The sequence below is a fragment of the Glycine soja genome, chromosome 2 (assembly GCF_004193775.1).
Source record: "Glycine soja cultivar W05 chromosome 2, ASM419377v2, whole genome shotgun sequence".
Taxonomy (NCBI): Eukaryota; Viridiplantae; Streptophyta; class Magnoliopsida; order Fabales; family Fabaceae; genus Glycine; species Glycine soja.
The window spans coordinates 5,448,971-5,473,993 of NC_041003.1; the positions used below are offsets into that span (position 1 = coordinate 5,448,971).

The following is a 25,023-nucleotide window of genomic DNA, read 5'->3' on the forward strand; positions in this document are numbered from 1 at the left end:
ACTTCACCTCACACTTGTAACCCAACAATCGAAAGTAAAGATATTAAATGGTTGAAATGTAAAGGTAAGCTGTTAGGAAGAAAATAGATTCTCTCCTGCCTCAGCAGCCCAGAAAATTACATGCAAAAGCGCAAAATAATAAAAAAAAATAAAAGATGAAGGAATGAGGACAAAGTAGAAAGAGATAAAGAGACTAAAGAAAGAAAGCCGTGGAGAATGTATACTTGTTGAAAGTCCAACATAAAGGATAGTTGTGGCAAAAAAGAAATAAGTTAAAGTCTTACATTGACTAAAAGTAATATCGAGATAAATTATATAAGTGAAAAATAATCTTTACCTTATAAATCAGTTTTGTAATGTGAAATTAAGTCCAAACCTATTTTCTTACATCATATCAGAGTCTGTCATAGATGAGTTCCTTTCTACTTATGTGCTGAAACATATTATTGTATAAGAATTATCTTGAAATTTAACTCCATAATCCATCCATTCCTATACAACCTATTTTTATTAACATCAATCATATGATACAAAGAGCAGAAAAATCATTTCCCGTTCATTCAATCACTCTATACCCTGTTGTTTTTATCACCACTGCTCCAAAACTCAAAAAGATAGGACAGTGAGAAAGTGTGCGTAAGAGAATGTCACTGACAATGTGAAAGTGTGTGCATAGTTGTTAGCATTTATTTCCTGTTCATAGACTAGAACCCTCTACCCTCCATATATATCTTTCTGCAACAAACAAAAAGCATGGCTAAGGTATTTGATCAAATTTTCTTTCGTTCTGAAGGCTGCCTTAACCGAGCCAAATAGCAACATGTGATTCATATAGCTGACTTCGTATAATGGGATAAGAGTTTGTCATTGTTATAGTCATCTGAAGGCTGCCTTACCTTGAATCAAGGGTTAACTCTCTTATTGCATTTCAATCGGTCTCACAAGTCTCTTTTGTTATCAACTAAGCATCATGTTCAAAACTTCAACAATATAAAAGAAGGAACCAGTTGAGAACCAATATTTGAAACTTTTGTATTTCTCTTGCATTGGAAAAGTACTTATTACATTGTTGTCATGATAATTTTATTCACGTGGAAACAAAAAATATCTGCACAAGAACAAATGACTTCGTCATTTGCACCCTTATCATTGGTGTACATATCAACAGCTAGCAGAAAGATAGATTTTACAAAGAAGGGAAAAGCCAAAAGTTAAACAGACAGGATGCTGATGAAAGAAACCAAGACAAGAAGGCCATAGCAGCAGATAATTGATATCTACCACACAACTTTTGCAGGCAATAGGATCGATCGGCATCGAGCAGGAGATCTGTGACACTGGCTGTTGAACACGCTGCAGCTAATGAGAGATATGACAAAATCTGGTGTGTAGAAAAACTGTAATATCATTAGTGCATTAGTATAGTATGGAAACAACAAGGACTTGAAGTTCTTTAGGTTACAAATTGTGCATACCATGTCTCCCAGAAAGACGATCATTATGAGTCTTCGTTGGAGGGGTAAACATTTTATAAAGACAGAGTATGCATCTACAACCAACAGTGTTATGCTCCAGGGAATTACCAAACCCATGACGGTTACCAAATAGCTGTGGAATAGCATAATCAAAGACAAAGGTGAAAACCTCAAGTGAAGCATATGCATAGAAGACAGGCTAGACAGGATAAACCCCAAGACATTGCCAATGAAACTTTTAAAACTGGGAAAACATGCATATACCCAAATCTTTTACCTGCTGTAAGTTTTATTAGAACACAAATTTGCTATATAAACAAACTCTTCACAAAGAAATATGTCCTTGTATCACAATCAAACCATGTTGAAGCGAAAATCTAGATCATTTAGGCCAGCGCCTTAGTTATCATACCAACAGTTGCAAATTGCAGTGAAATTGCATTACATGGATAATGCAATTAGAAAATAAGAAACACTCTCATAGATAGTAATTCACAATGGAAAATACTTGTGTGTATTGATTATCAAAGACACAAATCTATACAAGATTATAGCTACCTAATTTATGCTGATTTGGATAAATTACAGCTAATTAAATAATTAGAATATATCTTCTACAAATCTCCTATTACTTCTATACTGTTTCCTGATTTCCTTAAATATCCTAATACACTGAAGTGAAAAATGGAAAAAACAGTGCCTGCAAAATTGTAATACACTCAATGAATCAAAAGAGTTCAGTTCAACAAAAACAACTTGAAATGATTCATTTTCATTTTTTCTACTAAAATGCCAAAAATGTTTACACTTTCTCCATGGTTTAGGCCAGTAACATGGCAGTGGACTAACAGGCCAATTCAATATAGTTACTCTTCACAGATAAATATCTGAACTTTCCCAGACCCAAAATCAGAACCTTATAGTTTTTTATGTTTCCAATAACCCTCCTTGAAGTGTCATAGAGGAATTCCAATGCGAAAGTTGGAAAAATGAATCAGTAGCACACTAACACAGACTCACCATTACAAATGTAATTTTTTTTCTTTCTATAGCAGATTAATGGCTAATAAACCACACACACACTGGTATGAATGTGTGCAAGCCCTAAACAATTTAATTGAATAGGCCATGGCCATTCAATTTGACTGACTTTAATCCTCAACCCGCTTCCCTTCACTCATGTTTCTCTCTGACACCCATCACAAACTCACATAAATCCTCCATCACTTTGGATTTCTGCAACAACAAACAATTCATGACAAACACAATTACATGATCCCCCAAACTCAATTTTCTACCCATCAAAATCTCAACAAATCACAAAAACATAGGACCCCCCCCCCCAAAAAAAAAAAAAATCAATCACTTGCAAATTGCCCTTTTTAAAAAATAAAAATTGATGGGGCATGATGAAATTGAGAAAAGTCTTGAAATTTGGTGGAGCAGTGACAAAACAAGAAAGACCCTCAATTGGGCACCAAAGTGAGAGAGAGATACCAGAAAGCGGTGTAGCCATAGAAATCAACATCCAAGCACATGAAGAGAAGGGAAGCTGTGGAAAAGACTGTTTGGCCCAAACGGAGAGCCAAACTGGCGCTGCTTCCAAACGCCCCTGGCAGCTCCTCCATTCTACCATAGTAATTCAACCCCAAACATGCCCGTAACATCAACTCAACCACCTTTTTCAGAGTTGTGGTAATAATAATAATAACAATAAAATGTATTATAATAACGTTGAGAGAAAAAAAAAAGAAAAAAGGTAGGACTATGAAATTATGAATGCTGAATGTTATGTGTATGTTTGCTTGGGTAAGAGTTACGAAAGGCATAAATGAACAATTATGATAATTAATTAATTTGATGATTAATCTGAAAAATTGGTGGTGAAATTGAAAAGGGGAATGAGTTCTTTTTCTTTGTTATAGTTAAAATTAAACATGAAGTAGGTGTGGGCTCTTCTCAGCCTTTAATTTTTTTTTCACGTATAGAATTAGGTTCAGTGGTTTTGTTTTGTCGGCGCGGTACCTGGCTGGATTCGCCTACATGACACTTTTCATTCGGTCTAAAGTAACTGTACTAGATAATTATTGCACTTCAAAATAATAAAGACAACAATGAATATTAATACGTATAGCTTAACTAATTGGGTATAGTGTTATGAAAATTGATCTAGCCATTCAACTGATCGAAATATTGGGTCCGTGAATCTGAGGTTGAATTGGTGAATCACGTATTAATGTGGTTAAACTATTCTAATTAATATATATATATAAATTATATATAATATAACTGATAAAATATGACCAATTCATATTTTTATATCAAAATAAATTCATTTTAATAATCACATTATACATATTATATAATTATTTATTATTATAAATTAATTTTTGGATATTATCATAAATTATTAAGAAAATTCTTATTTTTTAGGATTAAATATAAAACTTATGGATGGCTGTAAATAAATTTAATAAAAATATATAAAATACATGAATATTAAATTATATCATGATCAGGATAATAATAAAAAATTATTATATATTATTATTGAAATAAAAAAAAATATTATAGGATCATATTATATTTTATTTAATAATTAATTATTAATATTTAACCTATTATAGAAATGTAAAAGAATAAAAAATAATATTTTTTATTAACAAGAAAAAAAGAAACTCATCATTCAAGTCAAACTAGATGAATTGGATCTGGGTCATTAGATTTGTCCAAATCCAATGGGATGAAATTAAATTGATTGTATTTTTACTCCTACAAATTAGTGGGACTACTCCGATCAATGAGTCCCGATAGAATTGGTCAGTGTGACTGGTCCGATCAGATTGCTTGTATTTCCTTCACTTTCAAGTGTCATCGGTAGATTTTTCATTTTTGTGTGTTGGATTTCGGTTTCAGTTTCATCAACACTCTAGTTACTTCTCCTTTTTCTTGTATTAAAAAGTGCAACATTTCTCGTTCAAACAAATTTCGAAATAAAACATTTGAAGTTCCTAGTTTTGTAGCGTTATTACACAGGAATTTCCAAATACTATCTTTTTTTTTCTTACCCAATTCGGTGCCCCTTTGTTAACTTTTAAAATAATTTAAATATATATTTATTTCAAGTTTAAAATTAATTTATTAAAAGTGAAATCTTGCTAATTTCAAAATAAATGAAACACTAAAATTTGTTTAAGAATATTTCTTTTTTCAATAATGTGCTTAATCATATAGAGAAGTGGCATGGTTGTATTTATTGTGGACATCAATGTGTGAAAAGATTTGAGATTGTATTTTTCTATTTATAAATATAATTTTGATATATAATTTTTTCTTTTCATTAATTTAAAAGTTAAATTTTGATGTAATATATATATATATATATATATATATATATATATATATATATGACAATAAAAATTAAAAGAATAGAGAATATTTGATAAACTTGATCTTAACAGTTTAAATATAAATAAATAAACCATTAGACATTAGTATTTTTTTAAAAGAAAATATATAATTAAGTATTCATTCATGAAAACTAAGTATTGCATTGAAATTTTTTAATTTCTAAGTGATGAATGTTATTCCTATGATTAAAATTTCCAAAAAAAAACTATAGCTAGGAATAAAAAATCATTACCGAAAACAAACGCAACCCTAGTGTAGAAGCCGATGACTTGAAAGAAAGCAAGCAACTAACTTGTTGAGTGCAAATCACGTAATATTGGAGCATTTCTGATTGTAAGTTACCATCAAATATCAATAATGAATTTCATAGTTGAAATATGAGCAATCTATACAATCTAGAATTTAGAGCCTACTACCAATAAGCCTAATCTTAAATCATTTAAGGTTATTGACTTGTTGGATCGTTGTTGATTTATCAAAAGCACAAGCAAACAAGTACTAATGTTGCACGAACAGGGGAGGAAAGGAATGTTTCTTTTTTTCTCACATTGTTTGTACATCAATGGTGCATAGTCTCATGTGAAATCTTTTTCGTACTGTCTATAGTACTACATGGACTAGGAGTATTATTATTATTATGTTTACAAAACTGAAGTTAATTTTTTCTGTTCATTTTTTAACTTTAATATTAAAAAATTATTAAATATCTTTAATAAATCATTGTGTCAATGTCATGATAAAAATATGGTACCAAAACAAGTTCTGTTGTAGCCTTGTGGGCCTACGAACCCTTGAATACAGATAATGGGCCTAAGGTTGATTGGGAGTTGAGAGGCTTAAGAGACCCCGTGCATTGTACAAATTCTTCGGATAAATAACTGAATTTTTGAAACATGTTGTTTGGAGGAGTCTCGTTTCTAGTCATATATATGAAAAAAATTTTATTGAAAGATACAAAACATCCTTTGATGATCTCTTTGTCTCAAAAGGAACGAGTGTTTGACTAGGTTAAGAGATATATCTTTGATGAATAAGAAAATATTTTAATGTTGTTCAAGAAGAGGGTTAAAAAAAGAAAAGAAGAAAAGAAGGGAATGTAAGTGGCACCTGGAGGTCCTTAAATTCCATTAAAGAAGAAGGAAGTGTGTTGCACCACACAGGCTGTGTACTGTGTAGTGATTTCTACCTCACAATTGACATTATAGCTTGTCACATTTATGACATTTTTTTTTCCATTCTAATGAGTAATGACTTGGGCCAAACCAAAGGACTATGCACCTCGACAGGATTGGGCATTCTCGATAGCTGAGGGAAGAAGTGTGCCTTAGTATGAGCAGCATATTGGTTCCTTTTGTCTATGGGAACTATACTTGGCGCCAGGGAAAAGTCTTCACATGCCTATTAATTTAAGACCATTCTCTTTCTTACATTTCATATTCATTTAACACATTATTATAACAATTTAGTTTTTATTATTTTAAGAAATAATAATCTACCTAAGGAATTTTTACATTATCATCCATCCATATACGTGATAAGTTTATTAATTTTTATTATTATATTTTAAGTGTCATATCTATCATAATTTCTTATTGAAAAGAGTAAATAATGATATCATGATGAGATAACAGGATATAACATAATTTGTGTGGAATTATGTGCAATTATTATATTATCTCGTAATATTAGCTTGTGATCATGTAAATCAACTTATTTTTAGTCTAGACCTAATCTTAGGAGTTTTATTTGGAGAATCAATCTGTATAGCTCAGTCTTAGAAGATTTTGTTGTAACTCTCTTATATATATTTATGCCTTAGCAAAACATGAAACACAGAACATAATTATTCTATCATAAAATCCTTTGTGCTATCAGAGCCAATAGGTTATGTTTGAAATTTTGTGAGAATGAGTCATCATGAAGAGGAGGCTCCTAAGAATGAGTCTCATAAGCAAGAAGAACATAAGATGGTGAAGAAGACTTCATCACCGTATGAATTGAATTTCAACGATGACCTCGAAACTAGACAAGGAAAAGGAGGAATAATGCATACAAATGTTATGCACAATGATGAAACAAGTGCAAACACTAGAATCTCAGAAAGAGACAGTTCAGGTTTGACTAGGCTTACTACAGAGCAGTGACAAATACGGGTAGAATTACTAAATGCTCAAAAAAATAAACTCTAATGACAAGATGACGTGTGAACATGATACCAATACATGAATAATTGACATAGGGGCTTCCAACCACATGACTGAAAATCTGAATCATATGCATGAACTACGAGATATTCAAAGTTGTTCAGTTAGACTTCCTAATAGACAACATACAATAGCGATTAAAAAAGAAGCATGGTGCTAGATGGAGGAGTAAAACTTACTAATGTTTTCTATGTGCCTAAATTGAATTGCAATTTGATATTTTTTTCACAAATGATGGATGAATTGAAATGTGTTGTTCAATTCACTGATAAGTTATGTGTTGTGCAGGATCGTATTTCGAGGATACTGATTAGAGCAGGTGAACAAAGGGGTGGACAATATTTCCTCAGAGGGGTTCGAAATGTGAGAGCTTACGAAACTGATGATTTGCATTCCATGGACTTGTGGCACAAACGGTTGGGACATCCTTCCTTGAAGATCACCCAGTTGATTCCTGAGGTTAAAAAACACAAAGATAGCAATGTAGTGAATGAAACATGTGAAGTCTAGTTTAGAGACTTTTGCACCCGTTGTAAAAATGGTAACGGTCCACACAGTGATAGCCGTAGCAGCTACACGAGCTTGGGAATTACATCAGATGGATGTGCACAATGCATTTTTACACGGGGACCTTGAGGAGGTTGTGTACATGAAACCGCCTCTTGGCTTTCTTACTTAGCAATATGGCATGGTGTGTAAACTCAACAAGTCCTTATATGGACTCAAACAGGCGCCTTGTTGTTGGTTTGCCAAGTTGTTTGCTGCACTAAAATACTACGGATTTCGACAATCTCTGTCTGATTATTCTCTTTTCGTCTTGCAAAGACCGAGGGTACATATTTGTAGTGTTAGTGTATGTTGATGACCTAATCATTTCGGGAGATAATCATGAAGCTATCATTGAATTTAAAGCTTATTTACACAATTGCTTTCACATGAAAGACTTGGGGATCCTCAAATATTTCTTGGGTGTTGAAGTGGTGCGATCTTTCGTGGGTATCTTTCTTTGTCAACGCAAATATGCTTTGGACATTATAGCCGAAGCTAGACTTCTGGGAGCTAAGCCATCAAATGTGTCAATTGAACAAAATCATCATCTGGAACTTGCAGCTGACTTGCCTTTTCCTCATCCTGATCAGTATAGGTGGTTAGTAGGTTGTCTCATTTACCTCTGTTTTACCAAATCCAAGCTTTCATACTGTGTGCATGTGTTGTCTCAATTTATGCAGGCACCTAAAGAGGCCCATTGGGAGGCTGCTCTCCGTGTTATTCGATATCTGAAAGGGAATCCAGGACAGGGTGTTTTGTAGCGTAATGATTGTGACTTGCAACTATCTGGTTGGTGTGACTCTGATTGGGCTGGATGTTCTTTAACTCGTAGGCCCCTTATCGGATGGTTTGTTCTACTTGGATCTTCTTCAATTTCATGGAAAACTAAGAAACAACAAATAATATTTCGCTCCTCTGTTGAGACTGAATATTGATCCATGACAGTTGTAATAGGAGAATTGAAATGGTTAAAAGGTCTTCTCCATAGTCTTGGTATCTTTCATTCTCAGCCTATGCGACTTCATTGTGACAGTCAAGTAGCGCTTCATATTGTCAAGAACCTAATTTTTCATGAGTGCACCAAGCATATCGAAGTGGATTGCCACTTCATTCGTGACGGGTATCTCACTGGAAATATTACACCTACTTATGTTCCTACACATGTACAATTAGCTGATATTTTTACTAAAGCTATTGATCCCACTCAGTTCACCTCTTTGTTGTGCAAGTTGGGGATATGTAATTTACATGCTCCAACTTGAGGGGGGTAATGATATCATGATGAGATATCAGGAGGTAACAGAATCTTGTGAAATTATGTACAATTATTATATTATCTCGTATTATTAGTCCGTGATCATGTAAATCAATTTGTTTTTAGTCTAAACATAATTTTAGGAGTTTTATTTGAAGAGCCAATCTGTATAGCTCAATCTTTGGAGATTTTACCGTAACTCTTGTATATATTTATGCCTTAACAAAACATGAAACACAAAACAAAATTATTATGTCATAAAATTCTTTAGTAAATAAAAAATTTAATAACATTAATTGGCTAAGCATAATTGCAAAAATTAGATAAATATTTATTTATTTAACAAAATTTTGAACTTCAATATTCTCTTCACAGAAAAAAAAAAGTAGTTTTCTCAATTTTTTCCGCTTGTCCTTCTTAATGTTGATATGCTAAATGTTTAGATTACCTTTTTGTTTTTGAGTGAAACTTCATCACCTCCATATTTTCCTTCCTGCACCATTGCAGAATGAAAAGTCCAATCTAAAATCAAATTTCCGTAATGTAGAATTATATTATGGATTGAACTTTTCTTAATACAATGAAGGTGTAGGAAGCAAAATATGAGACATAGGAGGTAACCGTCATGTTTTTTAAAGGCATAAACGGAAATGATTGATACTTGCCACGTTTTTCTATTGTTGAATACAGCATACGGCTCAATTTAGAGTAAAAATTAATCTTTTGAGGTATTAAGAGAATTGACCTCTCTTAATAGATGTTCTTCCGTATACACAAACCTAAGGATTAAAGTCTTAACCACATGCTTAAAAACTATTATTTGTCAGTTCAGTTGTGTTACACCATGTTGGTTAGCACAAGTTTGGTTTGGTTGAGATTTTTTTTTTTTAAGAAATAACTACTTAGTTTTTAAAAGTCGCCTCTAGAAACTGACAACAAAAAATTAAGCAACCTTTTTTAATCAAGGTAAACCGAATATACATATTCTACAACTATCGTGATCTAAGCGATGCTAAATGAATCAGTGTAACATTTCATCGACCACCATGCTAGTTCATGCTATATTTCAGCAATTTGGGTATTGTTTGTCTGTCAAATGCTCCTTTCTATAAGCTATAATCTAATTACCTGATTTACTTGAAAACATGTTATCATGAACATAAAATGTTTAGTATTGTCAATCTTCCGAATATAGCACAAGAAGGAAAGAATAGTTTCATATTCTCAAGTACATAGGATGACAAAGCTGAGTTCTCTCCAAGGATCAATTGCAATCCATTTCAAATACAGTGTTTCCCTAGTTACTTGCATATTAGGTGTAATAAAACACATAACACAATGCAATTCCAACTAGTAAAAACTTGAGCTCCAAAACTCACACACACCATCAATTTAAACCTTGAAATTTTAAGCATTGTAATTGGAGGTCGTTAATGTACAACCATATGACAGTACTCTCATTGTGCTAGGAAAGTTGGGTCAAGGGATGATAATGCAGCAACAGCATGGAGTTACAAGAAAACAAAGGCATGAAAAAAAAAAAAACAAAAAAAAACACTCTATGACTCAAGCTGAGCATACCAGATACCCTGGATCTTGACATCCTTTGGAGCCTTTGCTCCCAAATCAGTGTCGGACGGCTGAAGACTCTGGAACACACCGATAACCTCGCCGGTCTCAGGCTTGGTCTTGGTGACACTGAAGGTGATTTTCCCCTTGGATGATGAGGCACTCTTGTTGTTTTCCTTGGCAAGTTCCTCCTCATCTCCTCTTCCACCAGCAGGCAAAGCAACTGCATTGTCATAACCTGTAGAGGCACCTCTTCCCTTGGGGTCCAAGAAAGAGCTTCCACGGTATGATGGGACCAGAAACTCTCCACTAAAGCTGTCTGGCTTCCCTGATGCCACCAACTGCTTGATGGTGAAGAGGAACGGAACACGTTCGCCTCCCGGTAGCTGGACTGTGACGGCCGCATAGTCAATTCCATCTTTCTCCTCAAACTTCACAGTGCCATCAGAAGACACCTCAAAGGGTCCCTCAATCTCATCAAGAGTGTAGGTCAAACGTGTCATGAGCTTTGTGTTTTGGAACTCAGGGGGAGCGTTCTTGGCCACACCCTCTGCCTTCACTGTGAATGAAGTTGGCTCAAGGCAGAACTTCTTGGCATTGTATTTCCCTTGCTTGAAGGCAAATGACTCCAATCCACCATCAATTGTTGGACACTGGTTTGCTGTTCCTGTCCCCTTCACTTCCAAGTAGGTCTTGCTCTGGATTTCGTCAAAGGTTAGCCGCTTTGGTACTCCTTCAGCACTTGCCCCCTGAATTTTCTTAGTCATTCATGTACATTGCCAATAGTAATGAACAGAAATACCACTCACTCATGTTGTTAACAACACCTTTTTCTAAAGCTTTCAAAATTTTTCCAGGACTTACCAAATCATGTGTTAGACTCATTATATATATGATTTGCTGAGTTTTAATAAATTTCAATCAATAACTAGCTTATGATGGAAATTACATATCTGGCTCCTAAATATGCATTTAATCATTAAATTAATCCTCAATGAATGTATTAGATCTGTTCAATTAGTCTCCTAAACTTGTTACATGAGGACTGACTGGACCAAAGAATGCATATTCAAGGACTTCAAGTGTAATTTAAGTCATTGAGGGTTTAATATGACTAGGGTTAGATCCTATACGGACTAATTTGACTATTTACTTCGTAAATAAACTCAGCATGCCATTAGTAAATTCGTCTCATCAACTACAACAAATCAATTAGTAATCTAAGTTGGTATTTACAAGGTTGAGTCCTATGCTTGACACTGGCAGTGAATTCCTTGCACTGGCTTTGGTAAAGATATGTGGATTAGACTACAAACCCCAGGCCTGGGATCATAAAGCTCTTATGCTGAATATTGTCATAAGACAATTTTTTTTTTATTCACAAATATTAGTTGCTAGTTTTTGTTAGTGGGATGTTATAAGACAAAATTTAATTAATGATATTAGTATCATTTGATAATTCTAATACAACATATGTCATTGGCATCCTTAATCAAATTGACGGTTACCACTTACAAACCAGAAGATCCTTCATAGAACAAATCCTACAATAACGAAAAAGAAAAAGAGAAAAAAAAAATCAAAATTTGACAACGAAGGTGAAGGGACATGGGTGCTCCTAGGCCTAACCTAACCTTAATATTTGTGAGTTCATGTGATAGTTAATGATAATAGATTATAGTATGAAATTGGAATTTGGAAGAAAAGCAAGGCAACATACAGAAACAACGAGAGCAGAGGTGGCAAGGGCAAAGCCTGCAATTTTGGTAGCATCAACACACTTGTGAGCCAAGTCCTTAAGATCAGCCTGAAGGGAGCATGTGACCTTATTAACTCCAGCAGGTTCCAAACCAAAAGCCTTAGATATGGCCTGAGTAGACTTTAGCTGCAAAAACTTGGTGGGTTGCATGAAAGTAGCTGCTGCTTGTAGTGACGATGCCATTGCTTTGCCACCAATCTAATGTAATGTAATGCGATATGTTCCAAAAACAAAACTAGTTTGCAAGTGTTTTTGTGTTGGTGGAGAATGAAGAGTGGAGAGAGTACAATTATTTGGTGGCTATGGTGGGTTGAGTAAGATAGCGAATAGGATAAGGTGATCTCTTATTGGATGATTCATGCTAATGCAAATGGTTCTCTTGGTTGCCACGTTGCATTCTTCTCAATTGGGATAAAGATACTTTCGTCTTTCTGTCAGAGTTTTGCTGACTAAGATGCCACCCACCACAAACTCAGACCTTTCAAAATCAGGAGCAACATGATATGATGGATCCCAAACACAAACCATGCATTTTGTTTGTTAGGGAAGCAACGTGGTAAAAAATAAGGTAGACAAATGCTAAACAACGGTTAAGGAGGTAAAAGGCAAAAAAGAACTTTTATTAGAATGTGTAAAAATGTTCTCATTTATGATTTTTAAATTTAATCTCATATACTTTTTAAATGTGTAAAAACTTTTTTTTGATACTAGTTAGTGAAACATTTGAGATCCAATAAAATATTAAATATAAATTAATTTTATAGTTAATCTAAAGGAACGGAACTTGTAAGAATTTTACAGGATTCTAACAGAGTCAAAAATTCAAATTACAAAAAATATTAATTTATGCAAGCTTTTTTTTTTCTTTTAGAGAATGAAGTATCTTTTGAGACAATTTTGCTAGTCAAATAGGACTATTAAGACATTGAAAAAATTCTAAATATTTAATATAATTGTATTTTTCATACTTAAATTTAAAATCACATGTTAAAAAAAGAAATCATATTAATTCATCTACACATTTAGTAGTGATTTATGCAAGTCTTTACCCTTAGAAAAATGTTTCTTAAACCATAGAATAATCTTTAATTTTGAAGTGTATTTTTAAAAAAATAATAAAAAATAAGTCAACAATAAAATTATTATATAAGTGCTGATGCCACCATTTTCGAGTAAGTAGACCATCTCGATTAAGTATTTCATGACATTATTTTGATTAAGTGTTAAAATATTTTTTGATATTTTACTTTGACCAAAATTGATTTTAAAAAAAAGTTCACTCTCGAAATGTTTTGAGTAAACATTTTTTTGGGAGCGTCTCTTAAGGGTATTAAGTTAATTTGTATATTTTTTTAAGAATCATTGAAAACGATTTTCTGCAAAAATCCATTAAGTTTACATCCCATGAATACAAGAGGAAATATTTTTTGAGTATTAAAACATAATATCAAAATTTTTCCAATTTGTCTTCCTCGAAAAGTGAGTTGGTGTGAAATTTTCTAAGTTCTTTGAAGGCAACGGGAAGTGTTTTCAAGGTGTGAAAACATAATATTATAATTCATCAAAAATTATCTTTCTCGAAAAGTATATTCCTCAAAAATTTGTCCTTCGAGAATATGATGAAGTTTAAAGTAAAAAAAATGATTAAAAATGTGTTGGATTAAGATTTTAAAATATTATTTTAGCTTAAAAAATCATGTGGATTTTTTAAAAATTTATAAGAATGTAATGGTTTTTAATATTTTTAGAAAACTTTTATGATTAGAATTTTATAGTTCAAATTTTAATGAATTTACAAAATATAAGTTCATAAGATTTGAAAGGACATTATGAATTTTTAAAATTTTAAAAGATTTTATAAATTTTAAAAAAAACATTCAAAATTATTAATAAAGATCCATGGATTTTGTTCACATAACATTTTAAATAAAAATCATTTTATACAAAAAAACATTAAACCTGCTACATAACAAACCAATTTCTCTTAGAGTATTTACAAGCACATTAGATTCATTCTTTTTCAATTATCAATCATGTTAATTGTTAAAAATTATGTACTATAATGTAACATGAATGCTTATAGTCATTCCCACACTAATGAACTCACCAAACAAAAAACATATTCAAAAATTATTTCAAATCTCATTTATATATTTATCCACTTAAGTCAACTTCTCACATTCATTAAAATTATATATTTTTCATGTTAGTTCATATATATTTGTGTTCATTTATATGCATAAGTACATAATCAAGATATCTCAACTTCAAAGAATGGGAAAGATTTCTCATATCACATATTATATACATGTTGACCATTGATCAAAAAAATAAAACAAATTATAAATGTTTATTGCTTCCAACAAAAAACAAGAGATTGTGTAATTTGAAAAGAAAAGTCAATTAGCGAGAAAAGAAAGAAAGAAAATTTCATGAAATCGGAAGAATTTGGATGAAATTGTGAAATTGTTTAATATGTATTTGCTACTAAAAAAATCTAATAAAATTCATGAAAGAATTCATAAAAAATTGTATATTTTTGAATATCAGAAGATTTTTTTTAAGTTGTAAAAAATCTTAATTAAATACTAACAAATTTTATTAAATTTTTAAAAAAATCTTAATAATCTTGATTGAATACCATAAAAATTATTTTTATTATTTAAAAATCTTGATTGAATATCTTAAGACTTTTTTATCAAAAAAAAAGTCTTTTAAAATGTCAATTGAATACACTTTCCTAAGTAGTGGATGAGACAATGAAGACCTTGAATGTGCAATATGAACGAGGAGTAACAGTTGTTTCTCATAAGCACCATCGAAAAGTTATCTAGATGCAATTTTTTACAATTATCAGACTATATTCTAAAGACAAGTGCAAAAATGGTAGATAAACATTTAAAATTTCACATACACATGTAAAAATCATGGAATTTGACCATTAGGTCAAAAGTCTACAAGATAGTAATGCATATGATCTCACCTACTTTTCAATAAAAGTCATCTATTTTCTTGTCAATCTATCATTTTCTAAATCATATTCTCTCTCTATAATTTATTCTCCAAATTTTAATCTTTACCATTTCTTAATTTTCAATTCTTCTTGAAACAAATTAATTACCTTCCTAAATGCATGTGTCAAAACCTTAAACATTATATAATCTAAAACAGAAAGAGGAAATAACATATGGGATAGCCTTTATCCATATAGTAGAAAATACAACTAAAAATAACATATCATCATTATTCATGACACAATCATTGTAGTCATCAACACCAACCAAAAGATCCAATCAACTCACTGATCTCATACAACTAGCTAACTTTTAGTCCCCCCACTGGTCGTCTCCTGAATAGCCTTCCACATCGGCGAAAGGAGTAGCAGGGAGTTTTGCAGTAAACTATTAAGCTCTTCTGTGGATGAAGGGTAGAGTTCCTATGGAGTAAACTCTGTCTGTTGTAGAATCAGACGAAAACGAAGTAGGTCCCTCATCATCAATCTCAATAGGGTGTTGCTAATTCATTGCAGTACTACACCCTACTACTCTTTCTTGGGGGTCAAGCAATGCAGTCATACCTTTTATAGGATCACTTTGACGAAATGGAGGATCATTCAAGAGAGAGGACCAAGAGTTAACCAATAGTGTTATCTAGGATTGCTCTGTTATGGTTTTGGTGTATGGGATGGATTGCTTATGTATTGATGTTGATGGCCACATGCCATGATCATGTCCATCAAATGGTATTTTATTATAGTTGTACTTGATACATTTGATTTATGTCTCTATGTTAAATGCATTATTGTTGTTTATTTATTATTTCTGCGTATCAATATATAATGCTTAATGCAACACAATTTTTTTCTCGGGTTTCAGAAATGAAGATCTTTTAAAATGAACAACAATTAAAATTTTTGTTTGTATATTGGGTTTAAGTAAATGTGTTTGGACATCACACTTAAGTCCTCGAAAGTATTAAAATAAAAGTATAATTGATACAAATGCTTTAATGAAATACAATTAAAATTCCGTGACACTCATTCTACTAGTGTTTCCTTTAATTCAAAATTCTTATCTTTTTTCACCCTTATCTTTTTTATTTTCACTCTACCGAACATTCAGTTGGGATTCAATAAGATTACATGTTTTTCATATCCAAAGAATAAATTTTTCAAAGTCTATTTTTTTTTAAATATATATATACAAGAACCACAATAAACAAAGAACATGACAACAACGAATGGACGCCCTTATACTTTTCAGTTTGAACTTGCGCTGCAAATTTGCGAAAAAGTGAACAATCAAAAAGATTTTAAGAAATAAAAACCGATTAAAATTTTCTGCCTCAAAATTTAAAGTAACGTTCTGAGTAAGAGAAAAGAGTGGATCGAAAGTGCTTGAAACAAAATCATAAAAAACTTAACACATGTAATATAATAAATATCATCACCGCCACACAATTCTCCATTCTCTAGGAAACAATAAAAAAAATAAAATTGAAGAAGAATTAATAAAGATGGCATTCAGAATGAGTAGGAGGATTGTATTCATCATATGAATAATCATATGAAAACATTCAAAACTATCATCACAATGCCAAGTAATAAATAAGAAAATTAAAAATTAAAAAAAAATAAACAAATTGAAAAAATACGAAATGGAAGAGTGGAATCCTCTCAGACAAATGCCTCGATTTGTCGTCAGAATTGTTAAGAATGGATCGGACTCGTCATCATTATTTGATCATCACCGAGAAAACCACACCTTCGTATGTTCAACAAAATCGATCCATAAAAAGCACTATCAATCAAATCAAATACACATAAGAAAAAAGAAAGTAGAAAAAGATGAAAAGACTAAAAGGAATTATAGAGATGAAACAGTTGCAACGCTCCCTGCGCCGTGAATTGAAAACCCAAAATCCCCCGTTTCAGTTTTATAGGCGAAGGGGTCTGTGATTGTGAGTAGAGATTTAGGGTTTGGCACGGTTATAAGGGTTTAATGCCAATGGGTCCACTTATTGGGCCGTGAGGATTGAATGGGCTGGTGGTATTCAAAACTTATTAGGCCTAAGAAAGTTAGACAATTTTCGGCTTTGACTCAAGAGAGAGAAATTATGATTATTGCAATAAACTATAAAATAAAAAGAAAAAAAAATACTTAAACAGCATTTAGATTTTTGAAAGTTTAAAAAGAAAATGAAAATAACTATATACATTAAAGGTTAATTTAGGGATAAAATACATATATACCAAAAGAGATAATTATCTTTATTAATAGTTATAAATTATAAAGAAAAAAGTATTTTCAAATATACATTACCTTTATTTCACGTTAAATTTAATCTAGAAGTTAGTAATTTAATTATGATGTAGTAGTTCATATCATCTCTCAAAGGAATAGATCTTGATTACTCTTTTCCATCAATAAAAATTGATGACTTTTTTCCATCAATGAAAGTTCAAACAAATTAATCGAATTGATTATTTACTATTTTGCCTGAATATTCTATAAAATTGTAGTGAGGAGAACTTTCCAGGATTTCTAAGTGCAATGTTAACACAGTTTTTTTTTGGGGGGATAATTTACTATAAACTCTGCATTGGTGTGGGTAAGAAGCTAAGTAATGGAGTTCTTTTGTCTAGGGTGGTATCAAACTCTACCATCTACAAATTTATTTCCTGACAGATTACACATAATCGCCAACTATACTATAATGATTTGTAATTTTTTCCTTTGATGTCAATCATGCTATATACTTAATGAATAATGAATGCACAAATAGGATAGACTATGAGGAAGAGGATGCCAAGAGTATTTGATATTCCATGTTTCTGTGTGAAAGAATTTTTGAATCCACCGGTAGCCCTGATATGTTGTTGTAGTAGGTAAGAACCAATGAAAAGATCAATCGCTAATCCAATCCAGTTATTCCTTAATCTGTGAGCAAAGATGTCTGGGGCCACTGTCAAAATAAGAATCATTGATCCAGGTATTTCCAACCAATCTGCATGGATCGATTCCAAACCCATTCAAAACAGCAGTTAATTAATTAAGTACTTTACTAGAAGGCAAAAGTCAATACGCATGTATATGTGAGCTAGTAAGAAGATATTATTAGGTAATATTACCTCACCTATGTTTTCACTAATTTTGGTATGATCCATAATTAAGTGTTATTAAATTTTTTAAATAAAAAATGCATCTGATATAAAAATTGGTTGAGATCATAGACACATAAAAATTAATCGAGATCATAGATAAATAGTTATTTATGATTATAATTTATTGCGAGTAAAGGCAAAAATAAGTGAAGTGAATTAAATAAATTAAGTTCAATATTGAGTCGATTATTTAAAAGAAATAATTGACCTATTAGAAAAATGTTAAACCTAAGTTTCACTTGTTTAGTTTCTTTATACTTGATACTTCTTAATTTATTAAATATATATTCTTCAAGTACTATCGTTTAATTTAGTATCTTTATAATGAACATTTTCATATTAGAAAATGAGATAAGAGTTAGAAGAGAAAATAAATAAATAAATAAATATTGGAATATAAAAACTATGTGATGATAAATTTTGAAGATAAAATTACAATTTATTGAATTTATTTATTTCATATAAAATTAACATTTCACCCACCCACCCCCTCTCTCTCACACACAACGAGCTTATGTGTTATACAATAAAATTTAAAATTAAAGTTTAATTTTTTTTCATTTATCTTCTGAAAAACAAATTTCATTTACTGAAACAAAATGAATTTAATCCAATATTTGATAAGTTGAGTTTGAACAATTTATGAATTGTCAATGTTGTTGAATTAGATTGACCCAACTGAAATGTTCATACCACTGAAGTATGATATTTAGGTAATTAAAATGCATAAATGTGTTAGGCATTGCAAGTTAAGCATACCAGGAAAATGTCTAGGGAAGAAAAGCCTCAGCACGACTGCGATGAATGCAATCCATTTTCCAACTTCTCCTCTGAAAGATAGAAATTAATGATGAATTTTAAGTCAATCAATGTATAACTAAATATTGTATGAAAGAAGGGAAAATAATTTGGTAAAGCGAAAACAAAAGAAAGGAAGACTAATTAATATGCCAAACGTCGTTGTTAATTACCTTAAGAAGTGGAACAATGACTCGGGAAAACTGAAGAATATGTAAGGCACTAATAACGCTGTCAGCATATTTGTCCTCCAGTTTGTGCTATCCAGTATCAGTAAATAACTGAAACAATTATTTTCCTTAATTAATAAAAAAATCCTCCTTAAGTTGGTCACTGATCAACAACTTGTCAATGATTTGTATATCGATCCTTGATTAAAGAATTAAGATATGATATAAGATGCATTCCTTTTTTTTTTTCTTCAGAAAAATGTATTTTTAATCCTTAATTAATTTAAATTTTTCTATTTCATGTGATGAATTTGAACTTTAAAATTTAAATTCTAGCAACTTGGTCTCAACTGATTTATGTAAAAAAAATTAATATAAAAGATATTTTAGATTGAATCTTATAAAAAAAAAAAAAAATACTTTTAATTTGGTTCCTATAATAAGAAGTGGAGGGGGTATTTTTTTCTTCTTCCATATGTCATTTTCTAAGCCAACCGTCTGTGAAACCTTATGAAGGGACTAATTTTCATTTCTCCTAAAGCTAATGATTTTGAAGAGTCTTAATAACATATTCTCTGACATAACACATTTTTTTATTACTTAAAATTTATTGAATAATCGAAAAATAGAGAATGTTTTAGAAGGAGTATATTGAAAATATAGTTAGCATTTTTCGTAGTTTTTTCCTTCATAGACAAACAACGTATAGGTTGGTAAATAGAATGAAAATGGAACTTACATGGCAGCAAAGGAAGCAATCCATTTAAAAAAAGAAGTGCCAAAGCCTTTGCCTCCTAGCATGGTGGCATCGTGGAGGAGCTTCTTGGCTGCAACCTTGAGCTCTTGTATATCGGAATCGATTAAACTAGCAACAACAGCATCCGTTTTCATAGCCACATATTCTTGTAATATTCTGCCCATCGTGCTTCACTCACAATTCACTACGTTATTGAGGTTCTCTTTTAATAGTGTACTATAATAATAACAAGTGAGAAATATTTATATATAACCGTAGTTTGGGGTGTACTTTAAAGTAAGTAACTCTGGAATTAATCTTATGTTGTTATGAGAGGTCATAATTCAAAGTTTCAACCAATGGTCAGGGAATGTAAAACGATGCGAACTTTCGGATCTTCTTCACTTTTTTTCCACTTGTTTCTTGGCTTTGACTTTTTTCCCGCTTGTTTCTTGGCTTTGACTTTTTTCATAGGTTTACCATGTCATATTACGGGTTTGTGATGCACATTGCATTTCATTCCTTGGGGGTGGGGTGACTGTGCTGTCATGCATGCACCACAATGGCACTTTGTTTCTCATGTTGCAAAATGTCGTAACAATTACAATAACAGTAGTATATTATATTAATATGGTGTGATACAGTGGATAGTTAATAATGTTTCGTTTGTAGTCAAATATTTGATTTTTAAGGAGGTATTTGTTTTATGGTATCATTTTTTATGCTCAAAAAATTTCATTTTTAAAAATGTTATTCTCATATACATATTTGATTGACAGTAAGTAATTAAAAAACTTATTTAATTAAGAAATTGAAAAAAGTAAAATGAAAAGAAATATTGTAGAAGAATGTAATAGGAATACGAAATTATTATAGAAAATAATTTTTATTTTTATGGGAATAGGGAAATATCTATTCCTTTTCCATATAAATAAAAATGGCTTAAAATGTGATAATGTAACCTTCCTGAGAATAAAACATACTCAAGAATATATTTTTATAACTTTTTGATGAGCATGAGAATATTTATTTACACCCTTATATTTCCAGAAATAAAAAAGATGACTAAAAACAAATGTTCAATTAGTTTTGTGTATATAAAAGAACATATATGCCCAAGAAGATTAATCCCTTAAATGGATATTAGTATTTGAAAAATTAGTCTATTGATTGAAAGATAATTTGTGAATAATATAATAATGATAAAGTTCTATTAGAAGATAATATTAAAGTAATTAACATCTTAGTTTTGAGTATATGAAAGAACATATGTTGAAAGAAATTAATCTCTTAAATGTTCGTATTTAAAAAATTAGTCTCTAGGTCATGACTTAAAAATAGTTTGAGAATATATATAAAAACTAACATTACCAACTAGTATATTACTTGTGGGTTAAACAACATTATCAACCAGGTATTCATGTGGTGCACATAGTAGTGAAGCTTCACCAAAATTTAGGGAGAGCTAAAATAAAATAAGTTAAAATGGAACTTGTTACTTAAGTTTTAAATTGATCCTTATGTTTAAAAAGTTTCATCGTTGTATATAACAAAAGAATTCTTTGTTTCACTAAATTGATCTTTTTGTCAATTTTTTTGCACAAATTTGGCTAACTTTTTGATATATGACAAATTGTGAGAAATGTTACGTCAGCCAAATTTAACATTGCTAGTGCCCAAAATTAACAAAAGAATCAACTTGACCTAACAAAAATAATACAAGAAACTAACGAAAAATTTAAAACTTAAATAATCATATTGAAACCTAAAATATACATGAAGGACAACAAAAACTATTTTAATATTGGTGAATATTACTAAATGTGAGAGCAATTTCCATAATAACATTCTAAAAAATTCTTAAATTTGTCATTTCCTTTGATATATGCTTCTGTGCTTGAGATAATTTTTGGATTCAAATGGTGTAGAAGTTTATTTTGTTCATTTTTTTTACAAGTTTTTCTCTTGAAAAAAGAATAATTTTGTTTACTCTTAAATCTATTTTATATAAATTTATCAAATGCCCATAGAAAAGAGAAAAAAATATATTTACATAATTATCATAAATTAAAATATATAAAATCTTTAAATGTAGTTGAGCTTGTATGTTCTTTTATCAAAAAATAAATAAATCAGTGCATATATATAAGAAACATGTATATTTAAATTACACACATATAACATACAAAAAATTTTTAAAAAAAAATTGGGGAAGGGAGGATTGGCTCTCCCCTGTCATAACATAGTTGCACCCCTTGGTGCACATGAAGCATATTTTTTCACCTGATATAAGGAGTGTTTCATTTTTTTTTCAAGTAAGAAAATTTGTTTTATTTTTTAAAATTGAATTGACGTTTATGATCTTCGTTAATAAATAGCACATGCACATGCACATACCTTGCAAGTTTTTGAAAGAATACCAATTTATGCTAAAATTCATCTCGACGTGCATTTTTAAATTACATATACCACTTTTTTTTTCTCCCAACAGACTGTAGTTTGTAGGCAAACGTAACTACTACTAACTTTTTTAAAACACGAGGAGACGAGGGGCCAGATCTTTAGACATACTTTTATTTTGTTTTTAATTTCTTCCGCAGGGTGTCCGTGTCACAAAGATTAAATCATTGTTTGTAGTAATTAATTATAATAAAGAAAATTTAACATTTTAAGGAGTCATGAAAAACAGATGAAAACCATAAGAGTAGGGATAAAGAAACGAGGATGTCTTACAAATCATATATATATAGTGTGTTAGAAACTTAATATATAATTTGGTTGTTATGACAGATCATATCATGTGCTTAGTATATCGATCTCGTTGTTTTTGCGAATATAATTCGTTCAAAATTGATATAATCATCCACGAGTACATCACTATGAAACTACCCTTTTTATAAATAAAAAAATAACGAAAGAAAGAAAATAGCCTTTTAAAAGATAATTACTTGCCATGCGGAATGTTCATAAGATTGCAGAGCAAATCAAGCCGGCATGCTGATCTTGCAAGGTAAGGCTAAAATAATAACTTGGATGACATCAAGCATTCGAGCTTGTGCTGTAAAGGGTTCACACTTCACAGAGAGGGAACAATGATACTGAAAAGACACATGATTGTATAACTTTTATTACATACGAATTTTCTATTTTTTAAAATTGGCCTACATATACTTCTACATGCTTGGAGGTGAAGTTAGATAAAGGGATTCACAACATATTATACATTATGCCAGATATATTATCCACGAATTGATTTGAAAATGAAAAATTAAAATAATATATAAAAGATATATTAACAATACTAATGTGTGTGTATTATTTTTGGTATTTGTGTGTGTATTATTAAGATTAATAATATTAATTTTCAACCTTTTTTAATAAGTTTATGATTGGAAAAATAAAAAAGTCATATTTTTTCCATTGAATTAGTGATTTAGCAAATTATTTATTATAGAATCTTAATTTTTTGTGATGTAATAATAATTAATCGCACATTACATAATAGAGGAGTTAATCGTGAAAAACCATAAACGTATTTTCAATAAATTTTAATCTAAACAATTCTATTTTTACGTTAGATTCTATTAACAAATAATTTTTTTTTATCATTATTAGACAATAATCCATATTTTGATTGTAAGTTTTCTTTTATCAAATAAAAAACTATGGTTTTCAACTTAAAATAATAGTTTATATATTGATGAAAATAATAATAGTTTATATATTGATGAAAATAATAATAGTAATTTCGATAATAACATCCATTGATTTATAGTATTTCGTAGATTGTTATAAGAAACTGAAATCGGAAAAGTAAAGTTTAAAATTAAAAAAATTAAAAGATTGAGAGAAAGTGCATAAAAGTAAATTAAATGAAAAAAATTCATTAAAAATGAAAAAAAATACATATATACACTACGATCCCTGAACCTATAATAATTATGTGTGTGCACCCTGAATGCTGGATGAGAATATTTGAGTAATAGTAATTTAATTCAAAGAACAATGACTATTGAAAGTCTTATTTATAAATGTATAATATTAACAGTTGAATTATATTATTTCAACAACTAATTTATTAAAAATTGAAAAATAAATCCACATTGATGGATAAAAAAATCAATCTAAACACAATTTGTATATAATTTTTTGTATAACCAGTCTAAAAAACATTTACTGCAATCACAATAAAAGACCAATTCCGCAAATAAATAAAAAATTAAAAAACCAACATATCTCCCACAAACTACAAAGGTATATGTAATTTCCATCTATTGAACTTTTAAAAAACGTAGTGTTTAATACTAACAAGGTGATAAAAGCATTAGTTAACAATAATTAAATATATGTTTTTAAATAGTTTTACTAACAAAATTAGTAATTATTTTTATACAATAAAATATATTTATTTTCAATTAATCAGTATTCTTATTTACCTTGAATAAATAATATAGAGAGAAAGGTCCCTTTCATGCATGTCAACTTGCCCTATTGTTTTTAGTTTCCAATTCCATGTTCTCAAGTCAACAACAATAATAAAAGAACACACCTAGAAGTGAAAACTCAAAGTTTCCAACTATGAACATCCCCACATAATGATGATGGTTATAGAATTAAGGAACACACATGAAATAATAAGTTTGACTATTTCTACCCCCTTCTACCAAAACCCAATCAAAGAAAGGCTACTTTACCATTGCTGAAGGAGAAATGGAAGCAAAAGCAATAATGAATCCAGCGTCATACCCGGAAAGTGAAGAAGCCTTTGTAGCTGTTTCTGCGGATAATGGTCACGAGTACTTAAAGCTTCGGAAAAGCACTTTAGCATAACCATAATATAACCCCATCTTTTATTAGAAGCAATTATGAGTGTGATTGAGTACTGTAACCAACAATAATAATCACACAAACTTCGAAGATTTTTCCATTACCTA

The 25,023-nt window shown here is 30.5% G+C and overlaps 3 protein-coding genes and 2 non-coding genes across 6 annotated transcripts; all 5 read right to left on the reverse strand.

Moving 5' to 3' along the window:
- Positions 1-1,007: 1,007 nt before the first annotated feature.
- Positions 1,008-3,300, reverse strand: LOC114382558 (CASP-like protein ARALYDRAFT_485429). 2 transcript variants are annotated; one of them, XM_028342064.1, is made up of 3 exons: positions 2,973-3,300; positions 1,476-1,608; positions 1,008-1,381 (listed from the first exon to the last, which is right to left on the reverse strand). In XM_028342064.1, exons 1-3 carry the CDS (start codon positions 3,140-3,142, stop codon positions 1,187-1,189), a joined length of 498 nt encoding a protein of 165 aa, XP_028197865.1. In that variant the 5' UTR covers positions 3,143-3,300; the 3' UTR covers positions 1,008-1,186. The 2 variants fall into 2 exon arrangements, with proteins under 2 accessions (XP_028197865.1, XP_028197874.1); XM_028342073.1 differs by having other exon boundaries at positions 1,008-1,397; positions 2,973-3,299.
- Positions 3,301-10,127: 6,827 nt separating this feature from the next.
- LOC114382569 (oxygen-evolving enhancer protein 1, chloroplastic-like) lies at positions 10,128-12,679 on the reverse strand. Its single transcript, XM_028342084.1, has 2 exons — positions 12,184-12,679; positions 10,128-11,212 (listed from the first exon to the last, which is right to left on the reverse strand). Exons 1-2 carry the CDS (start codon positions 12,403-12,405, stop codon positions 10,454-10,456), a joined length of 981 nt encoding a protein of 326 aa, XP_028197885.1. The 5' UTR covers positions 12,406-12,679; the 3' UTR covers positions 10,128-10,453.
- A 4,065-nt stretch (positions 12,680-16,744) lies between these two features.
- LOC114404347 lies at positions 16,745-16,821 on the reverse strand. Its single transcript, XR_003664936.1, has one exon. It is a non-coding gene; the product is annotated as a small nucleolar RNA Z105 (small nucleolar RNA).
- Positions 16,822-16,892: 71 nt separating this feature from the next.
- On the reverse strand, positions 16,893-16,976 carry LOC114404531. The gene has a single exon (XR_003665026.1). It is a non-coding gene; the product is annotated as a small nucleolar RNA SNOR75 (small nucleolar RNA).
- A 698-nt stretch (positions 16,977-17,674) lies between these two features.
- On the reverse strand, positions 17,675-20,699 carry LOC114382589 (cold-regulated 413 plasma membrane protein 2-like). The gene is made up of 4 exons (XM_028342118.1): positions 20,093-20,699; positions 19,357-19,464; positions 19,145-19,215; positions 17,675-18,228 (listed from the first exon to the last, which is right to left on the reverse strand). Exons 1-4 carry the CDS (start codon positions 20,272-20,274, stop codon positions 17,981-17,983), a joined length of 609 nt encoding a protein of 202 aa, XP_028197919.1. The 5' UTR covers positions 20,275-20,699; the 3' UTR covers positions 17,675-17,980.
- Positions 20,700-25,023: the final 4,324 nt, after the last annotated feature.